Source organism: Myxocyprinus asiaticus, chromosome 16 (genome assembly GCF_019703515.2).
Source record: "Myxocyprinus asiaticus isolate MX2 ecotype Aquarium Trade chromosome 16, UBuf_Myxa_2, whole genome shotgun sequence".
Lineage (NCBI taxonomy): Eukaryota > Metazoa > Chordata > Actinopteri > Cypriniformes > Catostomidae > Myxocyprinus > Myxocyprinus asiaticus.
In genome coordinates this window covers 28,592,128-28,610,021 of record NC_059359.1, presented here as the reverse complement: position 1 = coordinate 28,610,021, position 17,894 = coordinate 28,592,128, and the positions used below count along the sequence as shown (strand labels likewise).

Here is a 17,894-nt window from a genome sequence, read left to right as displayed (position 1 = left end):
ACACAGTTGTTGGATGAGCTCGCCGGGACTTCGAGGAGAGGAAGACTGCACTAGAGTTTCTGAAACTGAACTGTTTCAGGTGCTCGCTTGGGCTGTCGAGAACTTCAAATTGGATTGGCCCACTCCTAGTGCACCTGAATGTTCTCGGCTAGACATTCAGTTCTGTTCGAGCCAACGTGACTCTGTCACGCCGCCCAGTGCCATTCTTCCCCAAGCTGCACGAAGAGCTCATGAAGTCATGCCATTCACCATACTCGTCAAGGGAGCCGCAGCCTTCACAATGCTGGACTGTGCTGAAGAACAGGGATATACGTTGAAATGGCGAGTGTTCGTGGATTGGTGTTCCTCTTGGCACGAGGACCCTGTACAATGCACCATACAGCCTATACTTCACTTTCTACAAGAAGGTTTAGATGCGGGTCTCGCCCCATCTACGTTCAAAGTGTATGTCGCTGCCATAGCAACCAGACATATCCCACTGGGCGTCTATCAATAGGCAGATACCCTTTGATTGTGAAATTCTTCCATGACACGAGGTGGTTGAGACCGTCTCGCCCCACCACCGTGCCAGTTTCGGACTTGGCGCTTGTGTTAAAAGCACTCACAGGCCTGCCGTTCGAGCCATTGGATTCAGTGAGTTTACATGCAGTCTCATTAAAGACTTGCTGCTTCTCGCTTTGGCTTCAGTAAAACATGTCGGGGACCTTCAAGCGCTGTCGGTCAATGACTCCTGCTTAGAGATATCAAAAGCCGTTCTTAAACCCAGGAAAGGCTACGTGCCAAAAGTTTTGACCTACACCATGGGACCATGGCAATTGTATACAGATACATACAAACACAATCAGGCTGTATCGCTTATGTTACATGCTTAAAGAAAATTATCCAGTACAATTCAGCGGAGAGGTTACACACACACTGTGTTCTGTAAGAGCACTGCATGCATATATCGATCGCACAAGGCAAATGTGGCTTTCAGATCAGCTCTTTGTCTGTGTCACAGGTCACTTTAAAGGGTTGGCTGTCTCCAAACAAAGGCTTTCACATCGCATAGTGGATTCCATTGCGCTCGCATCCGACTCGCAAGGCATTCAGTGACCTGTTGGAGTATACGCTCACTCCACTAGAGGCATGGCATCTTCATGGGCATTGTCTAATGGCGTTTCCCTTAAAGACATATGCCTAGCTGCAGGTTGGGCATCCCCTAGCACTTTGCCAAGTTTTACAACCTGGATGTCTCCTTTCTCTCTCTTCCCAGGAGAGTTAAACTATGTATCCTGCTGCTTACTACCAGCTTATTTATACATGGTCATCCCATAATAGCCTGCAGTTAGCAGTCACTTATGTGTTTTCAGTACCCATTTGGTTAGTCCATTATTTATACTTATTCACACATGGTAGTGATTTAATTCATCTAGCGATGATGCTAACCGGATCAGGTAGTGCAGTCATAGCCGTCTTATTGCGTTGCAAAGAGGAGACTGTTGGTGCTTTCTGGTACCCCATTGGCTAGTACGCATCTTTACGCATGTGAATCAGTTGCTCGGCATGATGATAAACATTCCCTATAGCGTCAGCTATAACGCAGCATTCATGACTGAATTGATAGGGAACGATAAGATTATGACTGTAACCATGGTTCCCTGAAATGAGGGAATGAATGGTGCGTAAGCAGGCCGTGCTAATGAATCTCTACTACAAGGGTCGCTTGCACCCTTCAGTCAAATATTCTTGAGAGAGAGCACTATGCACTGCCCATATATACGCCCACGAGGGAGGATGAGCACAAAGCGCTATCTGCCAGTTAGAATAGGCAAGATTTTAAAGAGTTTCAGAGATTGGCTATGCCTGCGGGGATAACCCACAGCGTCAACTGACAGCATTCATTCCTTCATTTCAGGGAACCATGGTTACAGTCTATCGTTTTCCTGAGCAACCACTGGGCGGCGACATGATGATTGTAATTGCCTGTTTTCTACTTCTGGTCTCGAGACGCAAAATAATTACTGCCAAAACAAGCGATCCAGAGGAGAACAACAACTATTTAAACCTTTGACCATCGCTTCATGTTCTCTACACACTCAGGTGAGGCACTGTCTATAAAAAAAAACTGTCATCTCAACTCTGTGAAGTATCGGCATGATTTTTTGACATTACCCTCTAAGAATATATGCAAAACACTGGACACCGGAAATTGAAAACAGTCGAATCGTGGATTACTTCCACGTTCAAGAATAAGATGGATGAAAGCGGAGAAAACTTTTTTTTTTTTTTAAGAGTGCTGTAATAAGCCATCTAACTGCTAGGAAATGGATAGTTACATTGACATTTAGCAGATACTTTTATTCAAAGCGACAAAAGCAATTTTTCATACAGAAGTCAACAATATCTTCAGTATTGCGCTGGAGTAGTAAAGATGCAAAAAAAAAAAAGACAAACAAGGATTTTATTATTTGTTCAAAATGTGCATTTAGTGTTGATTAAGTGCTCGCGAAACAGATGTGTGATCAGTTGTGTGGAGGTTGGAAGCTCATTCTACCACAGTTGACAAAATGTTCAATATCGAGATTTAAGATGATATCATTAGTAATATAAAAGATGATGTATCAATGATTGTTTAAGGGAAGGGGTATATTTTATGTGCTATAACCAAGTTCACTATCACTAGTTTAAGTAGGTAGGCGGTAACAACAGTGGAGGGCGTGTCCAAATGTGCATACCTGTAATTAATTTTACATGGTGCTGTAAGCTATTTCCACGAGACTTAGCCGTTGAAACCGACACAGAGCATGTTCCCACGGTTGTCAAACATAACAGTAGCGAAATCGCGTCCTCAAGTGACAAATTATAAATCAGAATATGGCATTATGCCTCAATAATTCACTGCAACGAAAACACAATGAGAACGCGCAAAATGATTGATGGGCAGAAAGCGTGAGACCGCGGACACATTTGTTTGCTGTTTACAAAGTCTACAGCTATCACAGGGACTGGTGAGATATATCACGACACTTATTTAATTCATATCTTTAAGGAAGTAGGCAATTTTTTTGTATAATTTTTAATGAAAAAAAAAAAAAAAAAAAAAAATCGCTTACAGCTTGTGCTTCAGTCACCATGAGTGAGGGATCCACTGAAAGTGAAAAAACAGGTTCACACTCCGCAGTTGTTATTTGGAAATTTGCTCTATTAGTATTTGTCCAGTAGGTTTCTTGTGAAAGGAAGTCCCTTTAGGAGTGTAAAAATGATTATTTTTAAATGTTTGATATTTTACTCAATCCAGTGTAGTAGTGTCACAGCAAAGATTTCTTTGAATGAAGGCAAAGGAGTGAAATGTACACTAACTTTTTTGCTTGAACTACAACAAATCAACTCCACATTCTTGTCCAGAGACAGGGTTGACAGCAGTGGAGTGCAAATTCTAAATGACACTCAATGTATTTTTCATGTCACATTCATTGATTCAAATTTTATTACGAGTCATGAGTGAGGTACCTAATGAAAGGGATAAGAGCATATCATTGCACAATAGTTGGGAATTTGCTCTTTTAGCACTTTTTAGAACTTTTAGATTTATTTTATAGGAATACTGTTTATTCTTGTTACCAAGAAAAAAAAAAATAGTGCAACTGCCAAAAATAAAGTTATAGAAGATTTAGTGTAGCAGAAATAGAAGTAATCTGGTTAAATTTGACCACAAAGTTATTATATATATATATATATATATATATATATATAGAAACGACTAACTTCTAAATTCTTCTGGCGATGAGGTTTAACATACATATATACACACACACACACAAGTTATTATCATTATGTGTATATTCAAAGTAAATTATACAGAATATGACCCGAGACGAAACCGCAAAATTAGGTCTACACTCCTGAAACATTTATTAGACCATTTATATTCCTTAAACAATGTTGTTGGCCATTACATACAATGAGCACCTCTTTCAGGACATAGGCCACTTAGAGAATGTGCAAAACACTCTTTTAGGGACAGGAAAACAGAAGGATAACCACATTCATGGAAAGCAGTTCCACTTAAGAGACACGGAGATTGATTGACTAGATTTGACACTGTGTACAAATGAAAGTTGGTAAATATTTCTCAAGTAGAGACATAGGGCCTTACGCCCGATGTTGGTTCTTTTTACAGCTCTGTAGTCCACTGCACTTGTGTGCGGGATTAGTAGTACACTCAGTAGCACATGTTTCCATACTTCTGTGGAATAGATCTCGAGTGCTTTGTGTCAATCTGTCCCTTTATTATAACAACACAAAAAAGGACAAGTCAAAATTAAACAATAGTAACAAAATCACAATAACACTGTCTAAAGAAAAAGGGTTCGGGACCAGACCTAAGCCCTAGAGTTTAGGTAGATGGCTTTAGCTTTATGCTTTTGCGTTAATAATTTCGATGAACTCTGGTTTTAGGGAAGCACCGCCCACCAGGAAGCCATCCACATCTTTTTGAGAGGCAAGCTCCTTGCAGGTTGCGCCAGTGACAGACCCTGAAAGAGTAGACCGTGGAAAACATTACTAACAGTAATGGAGAACTCATGGTATTCTTCCATAAGAAAGAACACTTGGTGAAAACTTAACCTTTTTCATCAAATATTTCTGTTGCTGACTATTTATTTGGAACTGCTGTCGTTTTGAAAATGTCAGTAGATCTTCCAAACAGTCAAGCAAACCCTTACCTAAGAACCCAAATGTAAGCACAGCTTCATCAGTGTTTAGAGTAATAAGGTACACTTGTCGGAATGTGTATTTATTTGCATAGGGCAGCTCAACTTAGCAATCCATTGCTTTCTTTATAGTCTTAAACATTCTTGTCCAGTCTAGAGATGGTGGGGGGTGGGGGGGGTATATTGAGTTGCATACTCAATGCCTTTTACATGTTTAATTTCAACTGGTTCAGTGTAAATTGGGCTCCAGTCAACATGAACGAGGAACCCATTGAAAGCAATAAGACAGTTAATTACAAAACAGATAGCTGGAAATTTGCTCTTTTAGTATTTATCCAGTAGATGTTTTGTGAAAGTAAGTCCCTTCTATTTGTTAAAAAGTAAAGTGCTCTGATATTAAAGTGTGAGTTTAATATTTCACCCACCTTCAGTAATTTAATACTAAAAATAAGGTTTCACAGTGCTAGACTATTTATTAATGAGAAAAACTCTTCAGATATTATTTAAGCCAGAGTTTAATATTTTACCCACCTTTAAGTAATATTAAAAGATTCAGTTTTTAACAGTGTTTGCAACTTCCAATATTTCAAAGAAGCCTCTCTTTTTAACAGTTTTAAAGGGGCTTCCTTTAACAAGATCAAATAGACAAATACTAAGAGCATTTTTCCAAGATATAAGTGATCAATGAAACTCATTTTAACAGGTACCTCACTCATGCTGACTGAAGCACAAGCTTGTGCTACTTGTATTCCAATTTTACAAACTACGTTCATCTCTAGGAGACAGAATGAGCGGTATGATGGCTGCATGGTCCCATGGTGTTTATACTTGCGTACTATTGTTTGTACAGATGAACGTGGAACTTTCAGGCGTTTGGAAATTGCTCCCAAGGATTAACCAGACTTGGGAGGTCCACAATTTTTAGCTGATTTCTTTTGATTTTCCCATGATGTCAAGTAAAGAGGCACCGAGTTTGAAGGTAGGCCTTAAAATACATCCACAGGTACACCTCCAAGTCAGTACACCTTATATCAGAAGCTAATTGGCTTACTGTCTAAAGGCTTGACATTTTCTGGAATTTTTCAAGCTGCTTAAAGGCACAGTTAACTTGGTGTATGTAAACTTCTGACCCACTGGAATTGTGATAGTCAATTAAAAGTGAAACAATCTGTCTGTAAACAATTGTTGGAAAAATTACTTGTGTCATGCACAAAGTAGATGTCCTAAATGACTTGCCAAAACTATACCTTGCTAATATTAAATCTGTGGTGTGGACTTCAACTGTATATACAAACATCTAATGCTTCAGTCACCATGAGTGATGTACCACTGAAATTGAAAGGTTATTGCACAACAGCTATTTGTCCAGTATGTTTTCTTTAAAAGGAAGCCCTAAAATTACAACTCAATTTCATTATCCACGCAATTCATACAAAATTGTTTAAACCTTGGCCCCAAAAAGTTACTTAGTTTACCCTTTAAACCATGACTTGTACTACATGTAAATAACTAATATTGTTATTATATTCAAGCCGTTTAGCCAGAGGAGAACTGGCCTCCACAGTGAGCCTGGTTACCCAAAGTTGTTTTCTCCATTAACCAAATTCTTATGGAGTTTTGTGTTCCTTGCCACTATCGCCTTTAGCTTGCTCTCTGGGTGTCTAAATACAAATATTATTTACTTTTTTTTTTTTTTTTTTTTTAAAGGCACAATCTAGTGTCACGTTTTTATCTAATGCAGTCCAATGCAGGCCTATTCAACTCACTAAAGCCCTGTTTTTTTTTCCTGGTTGAAACTAAACTCTGCAGGACAGTATCCCTCTGGGAAAAGTGAACAGCCCTGTTTTACTGTACAAGTCTGCTAGAATTATACACAACCAACACTATTTCTAGTACGTCTTTACATTCTATTTTAAACATTACTGTCCAGAGACAGTTTGAGTAGTGGATGACACAATTTGAGGGCATGTTTAAATGTGCATGTTTAAAGGAGTCACCATGAGTCAGGTACTCACTGAAATTGATGAGGAGTTCATTGCACATTAGTTCATTGAAAATTTGCTCTTTTAGTATTTGTCCAGTAGGTTTTCTTAAGTCCCTCATGCTTGTTATTAAAAAATAAAAAACTACAACTATTGTCTGTGTTGCACTTGTATACTCTGAAATGATAAACATGCAGTTTGATGTGTGTTTTAAGTATTGTTTTGTAACTACATTTATTTGTCTTTTTTTATTTAACATTTAATCTCCAAATAGCACATGGTACATCTACATACATATGCTTGCAGGTATTTTTAAGACAGTATAAAGTAAACAGCATGCAAGTATTAAACTATACTTGGATCATGTCGATACGTGTATGGATTATTCATAGTGCAGTCCAACTATATAAAGCTCTACTATCCTCAGAGGACTGACACTGAATACTAAGCAAGGAGGAACCCTCACCTCCATAGATGATCCTGACGGAGTTGGCAACAGCCTCGGAGACATTGGCCTTCAACCACTGCCTGAGCTTGTCATGCACTTCCTGAGCCTACAAGAGGAGAATTATTAGTGAACATTAAGCAGCCACCAAGTTCTGATTCCAAACGAATCCAAATGACTCCTAATGTACTAAAAGATGTACCTGTTGTGGCGATGCAGTTTTACCAGTGCCAATAGCCCAGACGGGCTCATAGGCGAGGACCACTTTGCTCCAGTCCTTTACGTTATCTAAGAGAGAAGATGCAGTCTTTATCAATCAAATATCTTTTACAGCAAAGTTCTTATAATGCATTGTAAATCTTAATGAAAGATACCTGCGATGACTTTGGTCTGGGCAAAAACAACTTTCTCAGTGATTCCGGCCTCCCTCTCATCCAGCTTTTCACCAATGCAGGCGATCACACCCAAACCATTCTCAAGAGCATGAGCGACCTTCTGGCCAATCAGCTGTCAGGAAAAACAAATCCAGGGAGGGTGATCAGAGAGCGTATATCATTTAATTTTATGTGTGTTAATAGCAGTGAACGAACATCCATTGTCTTTTGTGAGCCAGCCACTGACTGTTTCACACGTTTTTCGAAAATTTGTATAAGTTATGGCTGTGTGGTAATCATATTCATATGAACTGAATATACACAAATAACTTCTGTGAAATGTCTAATGACAATTTCCTACGGTTCCATTCCTCTCTTAAAAAAAAAAAAAAACCTTTAGAGACCTCACATATTTAGATTTGCATACCCATAATGCATCACACATTTAGCTTGAATTAGTTCAAATGTTCCTAGATAACGTGTATGCTTCAGTCACCATGAGTGAGATACCCATTGAAAATGATAAGTTAATTGCACAAAGGCTAGAAAAAAAATGTACCATTAATATTTGTCCAATAGGTTTCTTTTTAAAAAGAAAATAGTCCTCTAATACCCGTTTTAAAGAAAGCACTTTTAAAATTATTAACACTTTGCATAATTACACTTTAAGCAATGTTGATAATGGTGGAGCTTTATTCCGGTGTAAACCAGTACTGAATACCATTTAGTTTGATGAGGGCCTATGCAGTTTTATGGTAAAACCTTATGGTGCTTCAATATACATATAGTGGCAGATTCTTTAAGACAATATAAACTCATTTGAATTGCATTAGGAGGATTAGAGATGTCCATGTAAAATGCATTAGCAGGAAGAATTTTAATAAATCTTTTAGTAATACCAGAGGTAATGCCTGAGTTTGACAATTTTTGTATTACCTAGACTAGAGAGTTTAAATAAAGCAGTTATGTTGTGAAGTAACCAGTTGGCTTGAACAGTACAGCTGCCATATTTCAATCTAGGCACCAGGGGGCAGTTAAATACAGTTTCATGTCATAAAATGCACTCAAACTGAATGGTGCATCTACATAATTTCCATCAAATGAATGTAATCGAATGGCAACTAATGAAATGTCAAAATATATTGCTCATGGACTATCAGAAGCATATAGTGTACTTTATTCACTTTTCCGTATCAGCTGCTGAATTATTTTCCACTGAGACAATCTGATATTCTATAATACATTAGCGAGTTACCTCATCACTCTCTCCAAACACATGGCGTCTCTCAGAGTGTCCCAGAATCACCCATTTTACTCCACAGTCCTTAATCATCGCAGGGCTGAAAGAGACAGATAAGTGTATAGTGATAGATAAATAATAAATTATTTTTTATAAATTATATATAACAATGCATTTTTTATTACTGGTGATTGTCATTGCAATCAACAATCATTTTATTTTTCCAAATTTTCATCATGTAAGAATGTGTTAGATGTTGTTTTGGCTGATGTGCCAGTCATGTACCTGATCTCTCCGGTAAAGGCACCCTTTGCAACCTTGTAGCAGTTCTGTGCAGCCACATCAATTTTAGCATCCAGCTTAGACCTGGCGAAATCAAGGTAGATGGATGGGGCACCGCACACAACCTCTGCAAAACAAACAAGTGTTTAACAGCAACTGGACAAATCACACTGAATTTTAATTATTGCAGTATTTCTTCAGGGTAACAGACAAGCAAGGCAGGGCAATTTTCCTTGCCAACATGTGACTTGAGATAAACCTGCAAACAGAAGATTTCCGGTTTCCTATACATTTATTTCACCATCCATTTTCTACTTCCAGAATGTTCTCTAATGGTGCAGCACCTCTTGGTCAATGACATTTTCAAGATGGACACTTGGGTGAGTATTTTTCATCAACACAAATTCACAGAAAGTGTCTCCCAAAAAAAAAAAAAAAAAAGAATTATATTGAAAGCAAGGTTGTGGACAGGGTGGATTAATGATTTTACTTTTCAAAGGCTGAGCTGTATCACCATTGGAGGTGGCATTTATACTGTAAAATTATCTTGGGTCAGACTAAATTAAACACTGACTGCCACTCTGGTGTAAAGGTCACTCATATTTGGCACCTGGTCCCTCTTGACAAAAGGTCAAAGTTTGCAAGAGAAAAGGTTTCTCGTATGACTACATACCACACACAGTATACCTTATTAAATCAGCAGAACTCACATAATTTGAGGCAATGTTACATCACAAGTTAATAAACTTCCACATTTAAATTAATAGAACTTTCAGATTTTGTACTGCACATGCATATTAATTGCTATTAACTTGAAATATTCACTATCCACTATTCACCATAATGGTTACCACCAGAAGTTGAACTTAACAGAAACTCTTCTAAATAACACAAAACATTAAACACTAACAAGCATCCCTCTTTACGTTCATCTTGCACAAAGACACATTTATGCTAACTGTTGAGTGCCATGCAAAGCATGCTTGGAAATAGAAATCCCCTGCCCATTCAGTTAAATTGAAGTTCTTGTAAAATAGAGACATGTTCATCAAGTTCAAAACAATAAAACAATTCAGGTTACTTAAAAGGTGTCAGTTTCAAAAACTCAGAAAGAGAAGGTTCTAAATACTCAAGGCTAATTTATTTGAACTCATTTGTATGATTTAATTTTTCCCTACCTAAAACTATTATTATGAGCATTAGGGTTACAGTGCAGAGGTTACACATGGCCAGGACATAGGCCAATGTTATATATGAAAAAGACACGCTAGTGCGAGATATGACAATCTGACCCATGACATTTGAGTGTTAAATGTCTTGAGAAGCTCCTCGGGTTTCAGCCCATCAATGAAAGAGACGCACATGCAAAATGACTATTGAACTTTACCATTTAAAGTCCACAGTTCTGCTGTTGTGAATCTAACAGACAAGGTCGATCTATCATTTGAACCCTTGTGAAAGCTCAGACAGTGATGCAGGTTTTCGTCACTGTAAATAGCGGAAACTGAGCAAGAGGGTTGTGGTGCTTTAATGCGTTACTGTAACAACTCTCGTTTTTCTTCAATGTTACATTTTAACGTAAGACTATTACGTAATGCTACGTCGAATTCCACAGATTTGTCCTCCCGCGCCAAGGATAAACCGAGCATCTTATTCATCCTGTCATTTGATAAGGCACTGAATACACATGAAGGCTACGTGCTGGAAATCACACACCCGTATCAAGCTTTAACCCATGAATCACGACACAAGAGGGGCGTCATGCTCTCATTCATTAACAAAACATGACGTTAAATCAAATCCAGTCATTTCTCCCAAACCATTTTGATAAAATGTTTACAAATGCCATGAATTTTTAATACAAATGTGATCTTGGAATGTCAGGAATTATGCTGGACACAAGAGTGTTTAGTAGAAGGTTACCCCAACTGACTATATAACTACTACCGGTTAACAACGAGCAGCTTTTGTTTGATGAGCTATTAACGTTAGCGGTAATATCGCTCGTTTTATGGCGATGATAGTTGTCCTGCGTGAAAGCAAATGTCATCTCAGGGTCAATGCAGTGTCTAAAGGCCTGTATTTGCAGTGGCATGTGACTGTGCCTGGTGAAGAGGAGATTTGCAGAGGAAACTGAATGAAATACGCACCGGTTTCTGCGTTGAGTTTGGCGTTATTCAATGTATTGGCGAGCTCTTCGATGCTCTTTTTGTCGCCGTTCAATTTCCAGTTTCCACCGACGAAAAACTTCCTGCCAGTCATCTTTGCAGAGACGTTGCTTTTACTAGGAAACACTTTGTATGGGACTCTAACAGACTTCCTCCAGACGAAGAGACAGCGAGGAAATGTAGCACGTCAGCCTTTATATAAAGATGGCTAGGGAAACTCCTCCCCCCGGTATCTGTCATTGGCTCGTCACGACACGCCTGCGAAAATACATGTTCTTTGGTCACAGACAGTGTAGATGTACGGGTCCATTTTTTAACTGAGTGAAATGAGTGCTGTTTTGTTCTGTTTCATCACTGCAACATCTAAAACATTCATCATTGTAATAGGAGGCCGGTAGGCGGATTTCCGAAAGGCAGGATGGTAGGGGAATAGTCATTAATATTCATGAGTACAGTGCAATCTGATTTGCTAGGGTTTGGTTGGAGGTGGAGTTGTAGTTTCTCTGGCCAATCAAGGAGTGCTTTTATGGTGAATATTACTGAATTGTCCAATCCTGTACTGCTTTCTTTATGAATATTAATAACTCTTCTACGTTTCGGATATCGGGGGTGGGTTTAGATTTGCATACCCACAATGCCTTTTGCGTTTGCGATTTCTACAAATATATTTGCTATATTTAATAAGAAAATATGCTGGAAAATACTTCAAGATAACACAATCCTCTAGATGAAATAAAGTATTAAATAATTATACTTTTAAATGGTTTTCAGATGTCATTGTAACATATATTTCGAAATAAGTCATTGTTTTTGCTTGTAGTCACCATGACCTTTATTCTTGTCAAAAGTAGTAAGCACGGGTCGTTGCTGGCTGATAGTTGGAAAATTGCTCTTTTAGTATTTGTCTAGTAGGTTTCCTTTAATAGGAAGCCCATTTCACTGTGTAATTGAAGAAATAAATGGTTTGCGATCTGAAGAACTGCTGCTGTGTATTAAAGTTGTATGTATTGTTAGTGATATAGCTTTGTAGAGTACTTTTTAGTGGTTTTTGCTGGCATGTAATATGTTAGAAGCAAGACCATTATTCTGGAGATTTAAATAGGCAGTGCTTTCAAGCAATATTTTCTGCATGAGAACAGATTGGAGTGGAGTGCACATGCATTGCACCAGACTAAACAATAATTAACTAAATTGATTAATGAATAAACAATTTCATTTGACAACAATACGTGCAATGCATACTGGGTTTAGTCTTATAATGAGGACCTTGATTGCTTAAAGGGATAGTTCACCCAAAAATAAAAATTCTCTTATTTAATCACCCTCATACCATCCCAGATGTTTATGGCTTCCTTTCATCTGCTGAACACAAACGAAAATTTTAAGAAGAATATCTCGGCTATGTAGGTCTTTTCAATGCAAGTGAATGGAGGCCAGAAATCTGAAGGTCCAAAAAGCAGCAGAAAAGTAATCCACTTGGTTAAGTCCATATCTTCAAAAGCGATATGATAGGTGTAAGAAACAGATCAATATTTGTCATTTTTTCTATAAATCTCCACTTTCACTTTTAGATGTGAAAGTAAAACGAACAGGCACCACATGTGACATTCAGATGTGAAAGTGGAGATTTATACTAAAATGGGACTTAAATATTGATCTGTTTCTTACTCACACTTATCATGTTGCTTTTGAGGATATGGATTTAACCACTGGAGTCTTTTATGCTGCTTTTATATGCTTTTTAGAACTTCAGATTTCTGGCCATCATTTACTTGCATTGTATGCACCTACAGAGCCGAGATATTCTTCTAAAAATCTTTGTTTGTGTGAGAGAAATTAAATTTTTGGGTGAACTATCCCTTTAATAGTAAAAAAAAAAAAAAAAAAAAAATTCCAACTTGATTTGAAGAACTCTGGCTGAGTTCTCAATGGCATACTACCCATTCTACTCTTACTACTACTGTCTATGGCAGAAATTATGAAGATAAATCAGTAGCAAAACTCGAGAGCTTGCATATTTGGATTTGAGAACTTGTACAATAAATATTTATACTCATAAGTTGAAATTTACACTCACAGCACCGATGTGAATGCTGCAATCTGCACTCATAGAAAATAATTCAAGGCTTGTGTTCTGAATTCACAATTGCAGACAAGTAGTCACAAATGTGTAAAATGTCATTTACATAAATACAACTACAGACACAAACTTGTATTACACATTAACTTTTGTAATTTAATTCATTTTCGCAGCTCAACCACAAATTGGCACTTAAAACTTTTCAAATCTGGCACTGCAACTTTAAATCTTCACGCCTTGACTTTTGCAACTACTTCTGTGAAAAACCTGTAGTAAAACTCACTTGTGCACTTGTAAATACTGATGAGAGAGAGCAAAACCAGTGTTCGGTGGGGGAGGGGGCAATTAAGTCATTTTATTGGTTGATGCCTAGCCAATGAAATGGGAAGTTTTTGTACGCAATGACGTCACGCCATTCCCGCGCCTTTTTGTGAGGGAAAAGCAGAGCCAGTGTCGTGATAAATTGTGTTCGCCTGTGAAGTAGTGTCCCCAAGGGGTAACTGCTCAGGACACAATGGTTTTTCCATCATAACTGCTGGTTTTCATATAAGATTGTAAGATGTGTAAATATGTAAAAAAATTGTGTAATATTGTGGATCAGTCATTCTGTAGCAGAACAACGGAAAAACACACAGAACAAGAAATGTTTCATTTCATGATCTATAGCTGTGGTAATATACTATTATGTGTAATAAATTATTTAGAAGTATTTAGCATTAGTATTACAGCCAGTAATTATATACTGTAATTACTGGCTGTCAGATTCAGTTACAATTTTGATTTATTTATTTAAAACAATTTTTAAAATTGTTTGTCTGTGTATGTGTGTTTTACTAAAAATTGTCAATATATCTGTTAAAAATATATAAAAATTTGCAGCAAAGCTACAGATGCATTCTGTCTGACCTGGATTTAAGACCAGTATTCTGAATTTTCTGAGAATGCTTGAATTACTGAGAAAAAAAAAAAAAGTCAAGAAGCTTTTTAAAATTGTCAAACCAGTTTAAGATTTAAGATTGAAAATCTTAAGATTTTGCTAAACAAACAAAATCATTAAGTTTCTGAAGAACTTTCTCATGCTTTCTCAAAGTCTATTCTCATTTATTCTCACCCACTGGTCAATTTGGCCTTTGTACTTGCTCTCCACAAAAAAATGCGCTGTTCTGAAAGATCATCTTTTGGCAGTGTCATGGGTAGTTATAAACATACAGCATTGTCATGCACATAACCTTTGAAAAGTAAAGGATGCTGTTATTACAATGTAAATGGAAATACAGATGTTCACAGAGGATTTCAACCCAGGTCATTATGAATGGTTAGCAGATATGCTACCGCTAAACCAGCAGGCATATTAGCATTATCCACTTGCGATTTACTGCCCAGTGTAATTGCCATTTCCCATTCAAACCAATGTAGAAGCCGTTAAAATTGCTCTTAAACTGTGTCAAATTCATTAGAACAGGCATTAATGAAACAAAGCAGGTTAATAATCATACTAACATTATTTATATTGTGCAAAAAAATTGCTCCTTGGCAATTCACATTGAACGAATCTGCTGATAAGGCAAGTGAAATTATTCACATGCACGTGCACATCCCCAGTTGATCCATAACACTGGCACTTTAAAAAAAAAAATGTATTTCTATTTTTATTGAGAACATGATTTACAAACAAACAAGGCACATAATCAAGTTGTATTCATCAAAAATCTTCTGTCTCAGGTTGAGCACAACCAAAAGCGATATACAAAATGGACAGACATTTAACACACACACACACACACACACACAAGAAATAATAATAATAATAAAATTATATATATATATATATATATATATATAACCAGTTTAAGGGCTTTAACAAGTTTCAATGACTTATTCAAGAGTTTTAACTCATGCTTCCAATGGTTTAAACTGGGCTTAGTCTTAAAGTATCTACATTTATGTATAAAAAACTTTTTTTCAAAATGTTGAGAACAAAGTCCAAGTTCCTGTTTTCGACAAAAACACCAAACTTAATTGTCTTCACTGTCAAGAGTGACATCTCAATCTCCTTGGACTGTAGATAGCGCCGCATATCACCCCAGGAAGGTTGCACTGTTGCACTAATTCACAATGTAAAAACACATGTTCCAAACTTTCTATTTGCATTTCACAAAAAGTTATTTTTATATATTAGTTTCCAGTAGAAAGCAGAGAGTTTAATTGGTAATGAGCTACAATCAAAATCACAACAAAGTAGAAAGTCTATTCCACACAATTTTTGAAAGATCGCCTTGGGGACAATAAACCAAAAAGAGTGGCTCTTCTGAATAAAAGATTTTAACCATTTCAGGTTCAGGATTGCATTCACACCCCCATCTTCATAGTTTTTAACCGTCCTTCTTCTGTATGTACTGAAATTTTTTCTCCATTTTTTCTCGCTGATATGGGTAAGGAGAAGGCTGGGTAAATGTGTCTGGACAAACTATACATTTTGGAAAAAGATTGTCTCTGCAGCTTCAGTTTAGTACTGAAATTACACTTTTCTATATTATTCCAAATATTCATATTATCAGTTGTTGTTTTATCCTTAGAAATAACAATCCCCAAATATGTAACCTCCTTCTTAATTTTTATATTATATAATGGCTTCCAGGGATAATCATGTAAGGTTAATAATTCACATTTATCTATGTTCAGCTGTAGGATTGTAAAGCTAGGGGAATTTGATTTCCATTTTTTAAAAATAAAGTTGTTAATGTTGTTAACTGATTTACTATTATTTATAATAATCCAGTAATCCAATAAACCATCACATTTAACCCTTCAATGCAATTGTTTTTGATCAATATGGATAACATCTCTGCAACCATTACGTATAAACAATAACAGTGAGCTACCGCATCCTTGACAAATTCCCTTCTTAATCTCAAATCTTGAACAAGTGCTCCAAATTCTAATTACATGAATAAATCTCTCTTCATATCCAAAGTAATACAAAGTTTTCAAAATGAAAGGATGTTCAATGGAATCAAATGCTTTATAAAAAATCTAAAAATACAAGAAACCCACTCCCTTGAATCGTGTAGCTATAATCAAGTAAATCTAATACAAGTCTTATGTTATTATGGATTTATCTTCCTTTCAAAAATCCTGATTGAGTCTCATTAATTATGGTTGAAATACCTTTCTTCAGCCTAGCAGCAATAGCCCCAGAAAGTATTTTATAATCGTATTAAGCAATGTAATTGGTCTCAAATTATCTAATATTCTTTTATCTCTACCAGATTTACGGATCAGGGTAATTAAGCCTTGTTTCATACTTGACATCAGTTCTTTCTTCTCTATACACTCCTTTAAGGCTTTGAATAATACATTTCTTACATCCTTCCAAAAAAGTTGATAAAAATTGGTTGAGCCCATCCGTCCCTTGAGATTTGTTTGAAGCCATCTTCATGATAACTGAATCCAATTCTTCAATTTTAAGATCTGACTCACATAAATCTTTAAAGGAGTCCTCAATACATGGGATAACACTCTTGATTTTATCAAAAAAGAGATAAACTGAGGAATACAACTTAAAAAATTCTATACACCTAAAATCTTTGCATTCTACCCCATTTATCATTAGACTTATAATTGAGTTTCTCTGCTGCCTGCTTTTTTCTAAATTACTTAAATACGAGGAATTCTTCTCACCTTCCTCAATCCATTTTGCTCGTGATCTTATAAAGGCACCCTGAGCTCTTTCAAGATAGAGATCATCAAACTTGCCTTGTAACTCCATCACCATATTTTTTTCTTGATTGTTTTGTTCTGAATCAGAATCAGAATCAGAATGAGCTTTATTGCCAAGTATGCTTACACATACAAGGAATTTGTCTTGGTGACAGAAGCTTCCAGTGCACAAACAATACAACAACAAGACAGAGATAATAATAAAAAATAGAATAAAAATAAAAAGTGAATAGAAAATATAACTATATATAGAAATACAAAATAAGACAATATATATATACGTATGTACAAATACAAATCTGTTATATACAGAAGCAAGGGAATGTAATGCCAGAAGAGGTATGGTATGTTGAATAAATGTAAATAGAATAAGGTGTGTATTGCACATACAGGTGCTGGTCATATAATTAGAATATCATCAAAAAGTTGATTTATTTCACTAATTCCATTCAAAAAGTGAAACTTGTATATTATATTCATTCATTACACACAGACTGATATATTTCAAATGTTTCTTTCTTTTAATTTTGATGATTATAACTGACAACTAAGGAAAATCCCAAATTCAGTATCTCAGAAAATTAGAATATTGTGAAAAGGTTCAATATTGAAGACACCTGGTGCCACACTCTAATCAGCTAATTAACTCAAAACACCTGTAAAGGCCTTTAAATGGTCTCTCAGTCTATTTCTGTACGCTACACAATCATGGGGAAGACTGCTGACTTGACAGTTGTCCAAAAGACGACCATTGACACGTTGCACAAGGAGGGCAAGACACAAAAGGTCATTGCAAAAGAGGCTGGCTGTTCACAGAGCTCTGTGTCCAAGCACATTAATAGAGAGGCGAAGGGAAGGAAAAGATGTGGTAGAAAAAAGTGTACAAGCAATAGGGATAACCGCACCCTG

The 17,894-nt window shown here is 36.6% G+C and overlaps 2 protein-coding genes and 3 non-coding genes across 9 annotated transcripts in view; 4 read left to right on the top strand and 1 right to left on the bottom strand.

The window, feature by feature from the left end:
• Positions 1-1,602: 1,602 nt before the first annotated feature.
• The window catches only part of LOC127453959 (lysophospholipid acyltransferase 5-like), a 39,652-nt gene continuing 23,360 nt past the window's right edge, over positions 1,603-17,894 (top strand). The window contains exons 1-3 of one of the 4 annotated variants that reach the window (XM_051720813.1): positions 1,604-2,082; positions 5,545-5,673; positions 9,339-9,397. The gene's annotated coding sequence lies outside the window, so the exon portion shown is untranslated. Of the gene's footprint in view, positions 2,083-4,528; positions 5,674-9,338; positions 9,398-17,894 lie in introns of those variants that run through there. The other 3 variants (XM_051720815.1, XM_051720811.1, XM_051720812.1) reach the window with 3 other exon arrangements.
• LOC127454672 (U7 small nuclear RNA) lies at positions 3,174-3,227 on the top strand. Its single transcript, XR_007899589.1, has one exon. It is a non-coding gene; the product is annotated as a U7 small nuclear RNA (small nuclear RNA).
• LOC127453969 (triosephosphate isomerase B-like) lies at positions 3,871-11,372 on the bottom strand. 2 transcript variants are annotated; one of them, XM_051720839.1, is made up of 8 exons: positions 11,168-11,372; positions 9,021-9,144; positions 8,751-8,835; positions 7,496-7,628; positions 7,324-7,409; positions 7,143-7,230; positions 4,365-4,517; positions 3,871-4,267 (listed from the first exon to the last, which is right to left on the bottom strand). In XM_051720839.1, exons 1-7 carry the CDS (start codon positions 11,277-11,279, stop codon positions 4,399-4,401), a joined length of 747 nt encoding a protein of 248 aa, XP_051576799.1. In that variant the 5' UTR covers positions 11,280-11,372; the 3' UTR covers positions 3,871-4,267; positions 4,365-4,398. The 2 variants fall into 2 exon arrangements, with proteins under 2 accessions (XP_051576799.1, XP_051576798.1); XM_051720838.1 differs by having other exon boundaries at positions 3,871-4,517.
• On the top strand, positions 6,747-6,794 carry LOC127454673 (U7 small nuclear RNA). The gene has a single exon (XR_007899590.1). It is a non-coding gene; the product is annotated as a U7 small nuclear RNA (small nuclear RNA).
• On the top strand, positions 12,067-12,120 carry LOC127454671 (U7 small nuclear RNA). The gene has a single exon (XR_007899588.1). It is a non-coding gene; the product is annotated as a U7 small nuclear RNA (small nuclear RNA).